This window comes from Triplophysa rosa, linkage group LG19 (assembly GCF_024868665.1).
Source record: "Triplophysa rosa linkage group LG19, Trosa_1v2, whole genome shotgun sequence".
NCBI lineage: Eukaryota > Metazoa > Chordata > Actinopteri > Cypriniformes > Nemacheilidae > Triplophysa > Triplophysa rosa.
Genome location: NC_079908.1, coordinates 12872446 through 12884320, shown reverse-complemented (window position 1 = coordinate 12884320; position 11875 = coordinate 12872446). Strand labels below are relative to the sequence as shown.

At 39.0% G+C, this 11875-nt stretch overlaps 3 protein-coding genes across 3 annotated transcripts; all 3 read right to left on the bottom strand.

The window, feature by feature from the left end:
* Nucleotides 1-64: 64 nt before the first annotated feature.
* Nucleotides 65-1207, bottom strand: LOC130570391 (complement C1q subcomponent subunit C-like). Its single transcript, XM_057360685.1, has 2 exons — nucleotides 937-1207; nucleotides 65-760 (listed from the first exon to the last, which is right to left on the bottom strand). Exons 1-2 carry the CDS (start codon nucleotides 1160-1162, stop codon nucleotides 198-200), a joined length of 789 nt encoding a protein of 262 aa, XP_057216668.1. The 5' UTR covers nucleotides 1163-1207; the 3' UTR covers nucleotides 65-197.
* Nucleotides 1208-2920: 1713 nt separating this feature from the next.
* fbxo40.1 (F-box protein 40, tandem duplicate 1) lies at nucleotides 2921-7487 on the bottom strand. The gene is made up of 6 exons (XM_057361225.1): nucleotides 7467-7487; nucleotides 4921-6714; nucleotides 4566-4646; nucleotides 3441-3477; nucleotides 3183-3343; nucleotides 2921-3044 (listed from the first exon to the last, which is right to left on the bottom strand). Exons 1-6 carry the CDS (start codon nucleotides 7467-7469, stop codon nucleotides 3033-3035), a joined length of 2088 nt encoding a protein of 695 aa, XP_057217208.1. The 5' UTR covers nucleotides 7470-7487; the 3' UTR covers nucleotides 2921-3032.
* fbxo40.2 (F-box protein 40, tandem duplicate 2) lies at nucleotides 7479-11509 on the bottom strand. The gene is made up of 3 exons (XM_057361226.1): nucleotides 11458-11509; nucleotides 9505-11250; nucleotides 7479-8308 (listed from the first exon to the last, which is right to left on the bottom strand). Exons 1-3 carry the CDS (start codon nucleotides 11458-11460, stop codon nucleotides 8129-8131), a joined length of 1929 nt encoding a protein of 642 aa, XP_057217209.1. The 5' UTR covers nucleotides 11461-11509; the 3' UTR covers nucleotides 7479-8128.
* Nucleotides 11510-11875: the final 366 nt, after the last annotated feature.

Genomic DNA, 11875 nt, shown 5'->3' with positions numbered 1-11875 from the left:
TGCTTTCTCATGGTTAATATATTATGTGCATTTAAATAACACGACACCACAAAGAGAATATATTTAAGCGTAGCATTTTTTTATTTAATCAGCAGTCAACACTTTAATGTGTGTAATGTTCCATAAAGTATGAAACAAGTCAAAAGAATTCTCTCATTTTCTTCAGTATTACAGTTCATTAAATCACAAGTGCAACATTAAAGAGCATGGATCAGAAAACCTGAAAAAACACTGTCACCCATATCCCCTGCAAACATGCCATTATAGCTGTTTGTTTGTAGCCAAACGTTCTGGTTTTGTCTCAGGTAAACTGCCAAGCCACCAGAAGGCGCTTGCTGGCTTTTGGAGCTTTTATGATGATCACAGAAAGTAGCTAACTTACTTCCATCGACCATTAGGAAAACACACAGATTTTTGTCATATGAAGATGCATGAAACACAAAATAATAGTAGCCAGAAATTTGACAAACAAATTTGCCCTCATTATTGAAATGGCTGTTGATAAGGGTGATATTTTTACTGAAGCGTATAACAGCATGGGGTTCTGGTGGGTTTCTTGTAAGACGTGATACGCTGAACACAGACTGCAGAAGAGATGTGGTGTCTCCAGATTCACCCTGATCTCCTGGCTCTCCAGGGGGACCAGGTGGCCCTATGTCACCAGCTTCACCAGGGCGACCTCTCTTCCCAGGGCTTCCTATAACTCCAGGCTCTCCCTTTTCTCCTTTTTTTGTAGCATCGGCCGGTTTGAGAGGAATCCCTGTTAAGATATACACACTTCTCCAGTAACACTCCAGTAAAAAGGAAAAGGTTGCAATTGCACACAACTGAAGACTTTGTGACAAGCATATTTCTTTTATTGCCAATATTTGAATGACATAGAATACAGTGCGTATTTAATTTATGTGGGGTTTTTTTAGAAAGAGTGAATCTTACCTGGATCTCCTTTATCTCCATTTATTCTCTCTCTTCCATCGCGTCCAGGAAGCCCAGGGATACCTGGCAAACCAGGTGTGCCCGCATCAGGACAAGTGCCCATGGATACCAGAGAGAAGCAGAGAGAAACTATGACAATGATTCCAGAAATTCCAGAAATTTGATGACGATCAAACATGTTGGCTGCGTATTGAGAACACTGAGCGCTGACTGTCTGAGTGTTCATGGACACGAGATCATGAAATAACAAGCACACCGAGTTCCTCTTTTCTAATGCCCCTGGAAACTTTCATCCACTGACTTTAATATCTCAGTTATTTTTCCTAGACATTAATGAGATGAAATGGAGAGCACGTGGAAACTTTTGCTTATGTCTCCTGTGTCTCATACTGTATATTTCTCCTGAGAAAATCTCCATTAGTTATAAAACAATGTCACAAACTGAGTTGAGATTTGCCAAATCTGCAATCAAAAATCAATATTATTGAAGATTATAATATCAAATTCAGATTATTTTACCTCTGCAATACATTCATTTTACATCTTCTACTCTTCATGTATTTTAATAAGTATCTCATTTGTTTCTATTTTTACTTCTCCTAAGCAATTGATGGAAAAATGTGAGACTAAATTGGTACTTAAATGAAGATGAAACGCAATTAACTTAAAAATTCCTCAAAATGAACCCAGTGACCATAGTGTTGTTGTGATGTTAGAGTTGAGGGATGTTAGAGTTTGGGATATTTAAAAGAGGGAGTATTCTTTTTTTAATAATATGTATTTAAATACTATGGATTATGTTTCCATATGGGGGGATTTGAGGGTTATTAGTTGTTATAATAACTGTCTGGTCCCTCAAAGTTACTTGGGTCTCTCCTTGGATGTACGTCTATGTGATTTGCCATTTTATTGTTGACTGATTGTCAGATTGCTTAGAAATGCACTCCTTTCCTCAAGAAATGGCACAATTGTAGGTGTTATTCATGTCACATATCGCTGTCCTTCTGAAACCGTGTATCTCTATTTTTTGTGATTTTTATTATTTATTATTTGTTTATTATGAGTCACCCATTTTGCAAATATCTAACCAATAAAAAGTAAATAAAGTGATTGTCGACTTTGACAAAACAGTATGTAATCATTGAAAAAGGTTTTTTCCATTTCCTGAAAAACGGCGGATTTGGACATCCGAGATTTCAGAAGGACAGCAACGATGTGGTGTGGGGCAAGTTTCATGCAGAACTTTCGTGTCAAAAAAACCCCACTAGTTTTCTTTTTTATAAAGAAAACTAGTAAGCGTGCTACATCAGCATATTTTGAATCTAACCACCGTGTACAGTGATGTAATAAAACACAGCACTTAGGTTGTATTGTTTTTATTGAAATTAATTGGATACATTTATATGAGAAGTTAGAGCACTGTTTAAATGCAAGTTTAATGCAGATGCTTCATTTACATTTCAAAATAAGTCATTCAAACTGTTTGTAATCATGTCTTCACTAAGCGCTGTGATGGATTAAAAATCCATTGAACACTGTAGAACCCTTTTCAGAGTTTGTGGACATTTTATTGCTATTTTTACTGGCATTCTCCTTGAAAGGTTCAATCCATACAGTATTACTCTGAGCTAGTTTGAGTACAGCGCCACCTGACACAACATGAACTCGTGAATGTGGGTTAACATCACAAAAACTGAGGCTGGCAGGAGTTTCACTATTACTTTTAAGCCTAAGACATAAGGGTCCTTCAGACGCTGAGTGAAACGCAAAGTAGTACACCCCAGCAACCCTGCAGGTAAACTTGCCAGTCTGGAGGTTAAAATCTTGTTTGACGTTGCTTAGTTCGGTATTGAAGGTCACAGGTTGGTTATGTGAAGGGTGATCTTTTACAGATCGTAGCACAGAGAAGGCTGGTGTCTGACTGGGGATGGGCTTGTTACCGTGTCCACTAGATCCAGTAGACCCCTTAGGACCAGGGGAACCAGAGGTACCAGGTTCACCCATCGGCCCCATCATACCCTTGTCACCTTGGGGTCCTTGTGGACCTCTGCTGCCCAACTCTCCTTTGATTTCATCCAAAGCAATCTTGTCGAGCTTTATCTGCAATGCTGAAAACATACATTCATTCATAGTCATATCAGACCCTTCATACTACGGTGAACTCATAACTCATTCATTAAATACAACAATTTAATTTCTTTGATTGTTTTTAACTGGGCAGTGCATTTCACAGATTACTTTCCTACCTGGTTGTCCTTTTTCTCCTTTTGGTCCTGGCATGCCATCCCTTCCGGGAATTCCTTGCAAACCATCTTTCCCATCCTGTACCCGACAGTAATCCTGACAGAAAACAAACGCTCCTCCCCAAACCACAGGAAACAGAGCAAACAAACGCATCCTGAAAAATCTAATCAGAATCACAAAAATGTAAAAAACAGCTACAAATTCCGTATGGTGATTATGGTTAAACAAGCATCTTTATTAAGTACACAATTCTGCCTTACCAGTGTCTTTTCCTGACTGATGCAAAAGGAAAGGTTGCTGTTGACAAAAAATGTAATCGTTTCATTTCTCCAAAACTAAATTAAAAAAAAACTTTTCTTCCGCATACACGCATGTTCCCTATTCTCAGAATTTTTTTTTTACAAAAAGTTCATCAGATCATAACATTTTTTTGATATAGTGTTTTTTATGCAGTAAAACATAAAGAAACCGTATTAAAGGAATAAGCCATTAACAAACCTCTGCTCTAAAAAAGCTCACATGGCTTACAAGAAATTATCTGTCTTCTACAGCTAAATATTTGCCATAACGTATTGTTTTACAAAATTGGAACATTATTGATGTTGAACAGGTCTGTAAATGTAAATCTACCTACTTTTAGAGTTATATAACCTCAACAAACCACAATAAAAAGTACAAAAACAATCCAATTACTTAATAAATTCTTTGCTGCTTTCAATTTTCAAATACAATAAACTTGGCTTTACATGTCATTTCAACATACTATTTTACATTTTAGCCAGTGGTGACTTAATATGACTTAAAAAATGCTGAAATTGCTTGACTAATTTTGATGTGTTGCAGTAATGTAAAAAAGCTGAAATTACTTGTAAATCCAAGTTGATTGTACTTAAAAATGTAAGGCAGCAAAGAATTTTTTCAATTTAGTTTTTAGTATCGGAGAAACTAGCCATTTGGTAAGCTGTTGCATCTTATTCATCCAGACGTTTAAATCACTTTTATGGGCTTCGCAGAATTACACAGCTGACACATACCAGCTTACTTTTACACCCTGAGAAAGACACTTTCTCATCAAGAGGACATTTCTATCAAATACATTACAACACAAAGTCAATTTAAGGAAACAGAAATGCAACAAATCTACACTGTGATTGCTTGCATAGAGAGTGTTACGTATGCAAAATATAAAGACGCAACACATTACAAGAGGATTACATCACAACAAATGTAATATGTGTTCAACTAAAGTCTGAAATAGTACAATTGTGTTTGATGAACAAGGAGATCAGAGTATGGTTCTTTTTTTCTTCTTTCTCTTGACAGTCAAAGACACCAGTTAAAGCAACCGGTTCTGTTTTACTCTCCTTTTGATAGTGTGCGCAAACCTTTAGATGTTCTGAGATTGGAGGGATTTGATCAAAACACCAGCCATTCACAGTGGAGAAGAGATTGCTAAACTGCCAAACCTGTAAAGTAATAAAAAAGTCAGTTTTTATTTTCTAGATATGCACTAAAAAAGAAGACTGTGACTACATAAAATTTTTCCTCGAAATGAACATTCTTTCATCATTTACTTACTCTCATGTAATTTCAAACCTGTGTGACTTTCTTTCTTTTTGACATTATTTTGACATTTGTCAAAATATCTTATTTTGTGTTCCACAAGATACAGATTTGGAATGACATGGGGGTGAATAAATGTTGACAGAATTTGTATTTCTGAGTGCTCTATCAACTCACCTTTTTCCTGGACCTCCAGCACCAACCCCCATGAGAGTAGACCTTCTTCTCCCACTTCAATGAGACCATGCCTCTTTCATGAAGCAAGGTGCCACACACCTCCCTCATCAATTGAGAGACCAGAGCCAACTGGGACAGAGTAAAGCTGTCAAGAAATCCAGCGATGTGGACCAGAACTTCAAAAGGTAACCTACTCAGAGCATCTGTATTCCTCGCACGCTTCCTCTCCAAAGTCACCGTCTTCATACCTTCATATAAACGATCTGAAACCTCCGGTCTGAGGCAAAATGTGCTCAGGTCTTTATTGTAGAAGACCGTCGCTCTATGAGAGCTGGGTTGAAACCTTCTTTGAATGAAAGTGCAGCCAAGATAGGCGAGAGGGCACCTCTGTTCGAACCAGCCGCTGGCGCAACTCTGGATGTCCGAGTGGACGTTCTTGAAGTGCGACGGGAACTCATCTCGCCTGAATATGTGATTGCACAGGTACGTGAACGCCGAGCTAGATTTGTTGTGTCTTCTAGTGACGCTTTCAGTCTGAATCTGGAAGTGAAGTTTCAGGGGTCGGTCAGCAGTGAGGTCTTCCAGTGAGGTCTCTGGTTTGAATGGGGCGGAGTAAAAATCGTATGTCTGTGTTCCGACGTCCACAAGAAGAGCATCTGTGGAGCTGGATTCAGCTATGAGGTGTCCCCGTAATTCCTTCTCCAGAGAGCACAGCAAAGTTGCTTGAACCTCATCCCATTTTGGCATGTCGTCGATTTCGACACCCAAGTCAGACGTGTCGACGCTTACACTTACCTTCTTGTAATGCGAGGGGTTACGAATGCGGCTTTGTTTCGCTTTAAAACTGCTTGGGACTTCGAAACTGCGGACGATTTTAATTTTCATGGGCTCTAGACGTTTATACAAAAATTTCTTTTTGGGTCTCGTGTCGCACGCAAAAAGAGACGTAGCAATGAGGTATTTATCTTCATCCATTTCGTATCCGTTACTCTCGTTTTGCACCTGCGGCTCTTCCTTGAAGATTTCTAACCTGCTTGGGTTGGCCTGTGGTTTTATTCCCTTCCCACCCGTGGATGTCAGATTCTGCCCTAAAGTTTTTATAGTATGTTTGCAACCACTCAATTCCATACTGAACATTCTCTCCCAAACGTTATAGCTTTCGAGATCAACCACGTCAGGATTTTTCGCCAATGCTTCTCTCTCCTCTTGAGTCAGACCTTCTTCTTGACACTCGACATTTGAAGCACCGTCAGCACATGCAGACGATTCCTCGACCCCATTCGGGAGCGGTTCCCCTCCCACGGCCCCCTCCAGCACCATAACATCTTCAGCCACCCGTTCAATAAGTTCAGGAAAGAGCATCTTCATTTTGAGAGACTCAAACAGATGTTGCTGATCTCTCAGAGCCATGGACAGATCGAGAGGTTCCTGAGCGTAGCTCTCCTTTAAAACGTTTTGATAGAACTCAGGTGTCTCGGTTTCTTCGATGGGCCAGCGGTTCCATTCCATAGAGCAGGAGATGACGCTGGCAGGGCACACTTCCAGGTGCTTAGCCAGCTTTGAGCGGCACATGGTGAACGGGCAGCCATATTCAACGTTGAGACAAGGGACCCTCTCGTTTGGGCACAGAAGCATATGTTCTTCTTCTTTGCACAGGTGGAACACGGCACCGCACAGGACACGGCAGCTGATGATCACGCACGAGACCGAAATCTCGACCGGGGTCTTGCAGCGTCGGCTGTGGCAGCTCTCACAGTGCCGATGAGGCTTGGATGCTTGCGTTCTTTGCTTGCCCTGTGAAGATAAAGATGGTCAGAGATTTTGTGTTTTGGATAGGATAGAAGGGTTCGAAAGAGTCTTACCATAATCGTAAATAAATCTTAATGCCTGTCAATTTATAAATGTGTTCAAATTGGAAATATGAAAGTCAACATGGACTTACACTTTGCATAGTTCAACGTCTAAAGTAAATGTTTATTTCCAAAATGTGATTTTTCAAAAGTCATGTTTGTTTATTGTGTATTCCAATTAATATAAATCAAACTGCAGTTGGTTTGTTGATTTAAGCCATAATAACGAAAAAAGTACAGCTAACTAACACAATAAAACACAATAAAAACATGACAACATAATAAAAAATATGATTTTTGAACATTTTTAAAAACAGATTTACTCTTTTATTTACTTCCTGAATGCACTAATCAATTGTATTGTGTTCCGTTCAGATCAAACAGCATCAAAGTTTTTCAATTAATATGTATTCAATGGAAAGGTTAGAGATTGTACATTTGTAGTACTGTAAATCCCCAGCTTTGTCTGCTTATTCCGTCATGTGTTTGAAACTAAATGACAGAAATATAGACATATTGAAAGCTAACTGAAAGCTCTGCTTCTTGGTTATACTCAGAAATGCAAAAACAAAACAGATTTATATTTGAACGCATATTTTTTTATTAACTACTGTATAAAGGTTTAGACTGTGAGGTTGGGAAGTTTTAAATCTATTTCATGGCAAACACTGAAAAGGCAAATGAAAGTCGTCCTACCATAGTGTGTTCACAGTGAGCTCCAGGTTCTGTTTGGCATAGTGGACTTTAGGTAACTAACCTATATCTGTCTCTCCCATTTGTTAAAAATAGACAGACATTCGTAAACTCGGCTTCGAAATACAAGAGTCATGTTACGTGTGCTGTAACTTCAGCCACTCTGTCTGTATTGAGGTCAGTGTTTTAAATACAACCAAACATACTTTGTATGCAAACATTTGTTATTTTATTTTCCTATAAATAAACTGTTAATATAGAGGTGATTGATAAGCCTAACACGGCATTGCACAGGATAGTGATTAGACACACACATCATTTGAAATGTTCATTTTCCTTTGCTATATCTGTTTTTAAATTGTGGTTTGCTGATCATGCAAATGTTGCATAACTATAAAGTGCACATAAACTGTTTTATTTTACTCTGTGGTTTTAGTTTCTAAACTAAAGTAAAAACATTACGTTAAAACATGACAGAGAGCTATGCAGATGTATTTAAATAGGAGACTATGCTGCTTTTTTCACATGCAATTGATTTATAAAGTTACATAGCAAAACATAAAGGCAGCATTCAGTTACATGTAAAGTAGCAGCCATTCAAATCAAAACCAGAACAAATAGAAGACATCAAAGTTGCAGTCTAAAAATCATTTGCGTCCCATAAATTAAGTGACCAAACTGTGTCTCTCATCCTCTTTGGTGTCACACATACTGGTCAGGGCAAATGGCTCGGTTTTCATTTCAGTTTGGTAGAATGGACAATGTTTCAGATGCTCAGACATTGACGCTGTGTCATCAACGCACCAACTACCCACTTTACTGAAAAGAGTACTGAACTCCCAGACCTGAGAAAGAGGGGAAAAATATATTATTTTTACTTTCTGAAATTGTTGTCACAATTTTATTTATGTGATTTGGCAAATATTTGTGCTACCTTTAGTTTACCTCAGCGGTTAGTAACCTTTAATTTATCTTTAAATTTTGACCTGAAATTTCTTTGACAAAAACAATAATGTGTAATAATCAGCCATATATTTTTTAAACTCCAATTTAACTTAAAAACAATTCAATAAAAAAATCTATATTTTACATTGTTGCAAAGCAGTCTTATACTGTATGTATGTATATATAATACGAACACAAGTAGAGAAATGAAATTTGGAAAAAAATGATGAAACATTTAATACATAATATTACTGCCATTTAGGGTTGGGAATCTATTGAATTTTACCGATTCCAATTACGATTCTGCTTGTCGATTCCGATTCCCAGTTTCGATTCCACAGTTGAAGTAAAACATTTAGATATCAACCTGTATGGTTATTTAGCCTGCTTTTTGACTTGTTTGCAAACCGTATATATATTTATGAGCACTGTTTTGTGTATATACGCATAGAACCATGTTTTTTCTGATTTATTACAATCTGTATTACCATAGCTGAACTACATCATGGTTAAACTGTAGTAACTATAATGAAACTATGGTTAATTTGTGGTTCCTGTACTTTTTAATGCAAATACTATAGTTAAACTATGCTTACTATAGTAAAAATGTTGTTCATTTTCATAAGGGCTTTTATTGAGATATCAGCAGATCACGCAGCCCTTGTACTTTTCTGAAAATATGCACAGGAATTGGTAAGAGGAACTCAAAATTTTAACCTCAAGTATCCGATTCCTATTCCTTTTGTTTCCAATCCGATTCCTAGCCTTTCGGTTCCGATTCCAAATTGGAATTGATTTTCGATTCCCAACCCTACTGCCATTTTTGCTTGCAACCGTACTGTTCTATCGGTAGTGCTAGAACCACCATGTGTGTCAAATTTTTCATGGCATGTAAACTAGTATTACTAACTGTAAAAAATGGTCATATGTATTAAGATTATTATGACTTTCTACATAGAAAGAAACAGGATTGATGAGAAATATATCAAATTTCAACTTTTCTAAGAGATCAGAAGTACCCGTCATTTCATACTTTTCATTAAAAAAACGATTAAAATGATGCACCCCTAAATTGTCTACTAAAAAGTGCCCTTACTATAGTTGGTTTCCAGCGGGTTCCTCCGTGAGAGTATGACTTTTTGTGCCATTTCAAGGTCACCATTCCTCTATCCTGAAGATGTGTGGCACAAACATCCCTAAACAGTCCTGAGACCAAGGCAAGCTGCGACAGCGTAAAACTATCCAGGTAACCAGCAATGTGGCAGAGCACCTCAAAAGGAAGATTGCTGAGAGAATCTTCATATTTCACACGTGTCTTAAATGCAACTGCGTTCTGTGAACCATCCATCAAACATGTAGGAACGTCAGGTGTGAGGGTGAAGATGCTCAGGTCTTGGTTGTAGTGCACTGTGGCTCTTTGCGTGGCCGGCTGGAGTCTTCTCTGACTGAATGTGCAACCAAGGTAAGCCAATGGGCATCTCTGCTCAAACCAGCCGCTCAGACAAGACTGGATATCCGAATGCACGTTCTTGAAATGCGAGGCGAACTCATCCCTTCGAAAGAAATGACCACAAACAAATGTGAACGCTGATGTCGATTTGTTGTGTCTGAGCGTAACGGTTTCGGCATCAAGCTGAACGTAGAGTTTCAAATCCCCGTCTGCTGTAACTTCAGCGAGGGATGCGCTGTACTTAAAGGGAGTTGTGGCGAAGTTATACGTCTGTGTCGCGATGTCAACGTAAAGTCCATCTGTGGGCACGGTTTCGCTTATTTTGTGGCCTCGTATTTCAGCCTCGGCGGAACAAAGTAAGGTGGCGAACATCTCATCCATCTCATGGCTATCTTTCTCAGACGCTTTCACGTCAGATGTTCCCACACACTTGTGCTCAGTCATCACCCTGGTGGAAGAGTCTTTAAATTGAATGCGTTTTTGTTTGTAACTAGAAGGGACGGTGAAGGAGCGTAGAGTCTGGACTGGTATCGGCTCCAGGTTCCCATAAACGAAATCTCTCTCTCTGGGCGTGCAAGCATCCATCTGACCGAAGGAGATCAACATGCGACCGTGGTGCACTATATACAAGTTGAACTCATTGGGTTTTAACTCCTGCCCGAGTCTTTCCAGGACGCCATCTTGCCAGGGTGACAGTCCTGTTTTGGTGAGGTCATAAAATGTGTCTTCTCCCTTTTCAGGTTCTTTTAATGTTTCTTGCAGCTTTGTTTCGGAGGAACCTTTTGGTGATGTTTTTGTCTTGGACGCATCTGTCTCGGCCTGCTTGCAACCTCCCCTTTCCCTGCTGAACATTTTTTCGAACGGATTGTAGTTCTCTTTGTCAACGGCGTTGTCTCCCTCTTCCTCCTCCTCCGTCAGATTTGTTTCCTCTTCTCGTTCCTCCATCAACTCAGGAAAACAGTTTCTCATTTTCAACCTAGCACACAGATGTTTCTGGTCTCTCAGTGCCATGGAGAGGTCAAGTGACTCCTGCTCACGGATCTCTTTAAAGAGGTTAATATACAAAGGAGCGTCAGGGTTCTCGACAGGCCAACGGTTCCACTCCACCGAGCAGCAGACGATGCTTGCAGGACACACCTCCAAGTGTTTGGCCAACCTTGAGCGACACATGGTGAAAGGACAGCCGTAGTTAGCATTGAGGCAAGGCACCTTCTCGTTGGGACACAGCAGGGAGTGCTCGTCATCTTTACACATGTGGAAGGAGGCACCACAGAGCAAGCGACAGTTGATGACCATGCACGACACGGAGGTCTCGATGGGGGCTTTGCAGCGACGGCTGAAACAGATCTCACAATGCCTGTGCAGCTTTGGAACGGTTCTCCTATATCGGCTCTGTAGAACAACATAAAAGAATACCACAACAGAACAACTTCAACTGATTAGAAATGACCAAAGCTTTTCAACTGTTAATGTTTTTGTTAATTATTGAAATGTATTAAAGTCATAGTTAATCTCATATTAAGATATGAGAAATGCATTAAGAAACAAAATATATGAGCAAAGCAATTTATGAATAATGAGAAAATAAAAGGAACATACCATTATGACATGAAGCAGTGCACATGAGCCACAGCAGTTCTGACCAAGGAGAATAGTGGGCCTATTTTATGCATTAAAACAAATGGATTTGTCCTACAGTATTTAAATACAAATTAATATATACAATTATGTAGTAGTTTTTGTTGAAAAGTTTCATTAAAATATGACCTGTTTTTAAAAGACCTGTATGCTTAAAGTAAGCATGTGGCTAAACTGTGCTAACAGCAAAACAGCTTGACTTACCTTAAGGGTGACGCATGTCTCAAGTGTTCTCAGAGACCTTTCTGAAGAACAGGATTGTGGGTCATGTTATATATAGTTGCCACAGCTGACAGCAGCTGGTTAAATTACATCTTTTGATGCCGTGGACACCTAATATAACGTGTAATACTTAAGGGAAATGCAATGTGTTCATTTT

Excerpts from the sequence above, each read along its gene's own strand:
- LOC130570391 (XM_057360685.1), bottom strand. The coding sequence starts at position 1,162 with ATGAACACTCAGACAGTCAGCGCTCAGTGTTCTCAATACGCAGCCAAC. Across the intron at positions 761-936 it reads TGGAGATAAAGGAGATCCAG|GGATTCCTCTCAAACCGGCC; the intron begins GTAAGATTCACT and ends ATATCTTAACAG.
- fbxo40.1 (XM_057361225.1), bottom strand. Across the intron at positions 4,647-4,920 it reads GCTGGAGGTCCAGGAAAAAG|GTTTGGCAGTTTAGCAATCT; the intron begins GTGAGTTGATAG and ends ATTACTTTACAG. Across the intron at positions 3,478-4,565 it reads CAATCTCAGAACATCTAAAG|CAACCTTTCCTTTTGCATCA; the intron begins GTTTGCGCACAC and ends TTTTGTCAACAG.
- fbxo40.2 (XM_057361226.1), bottom strand. Across the intron at positions 8,309-9,504 it reads CCCGCTGGAAACCAACTATA|GTCTGGGAGTTCAGTACTCT; the intron begins GTAAGGGCACTT and ends CCTCTTTCTCAG.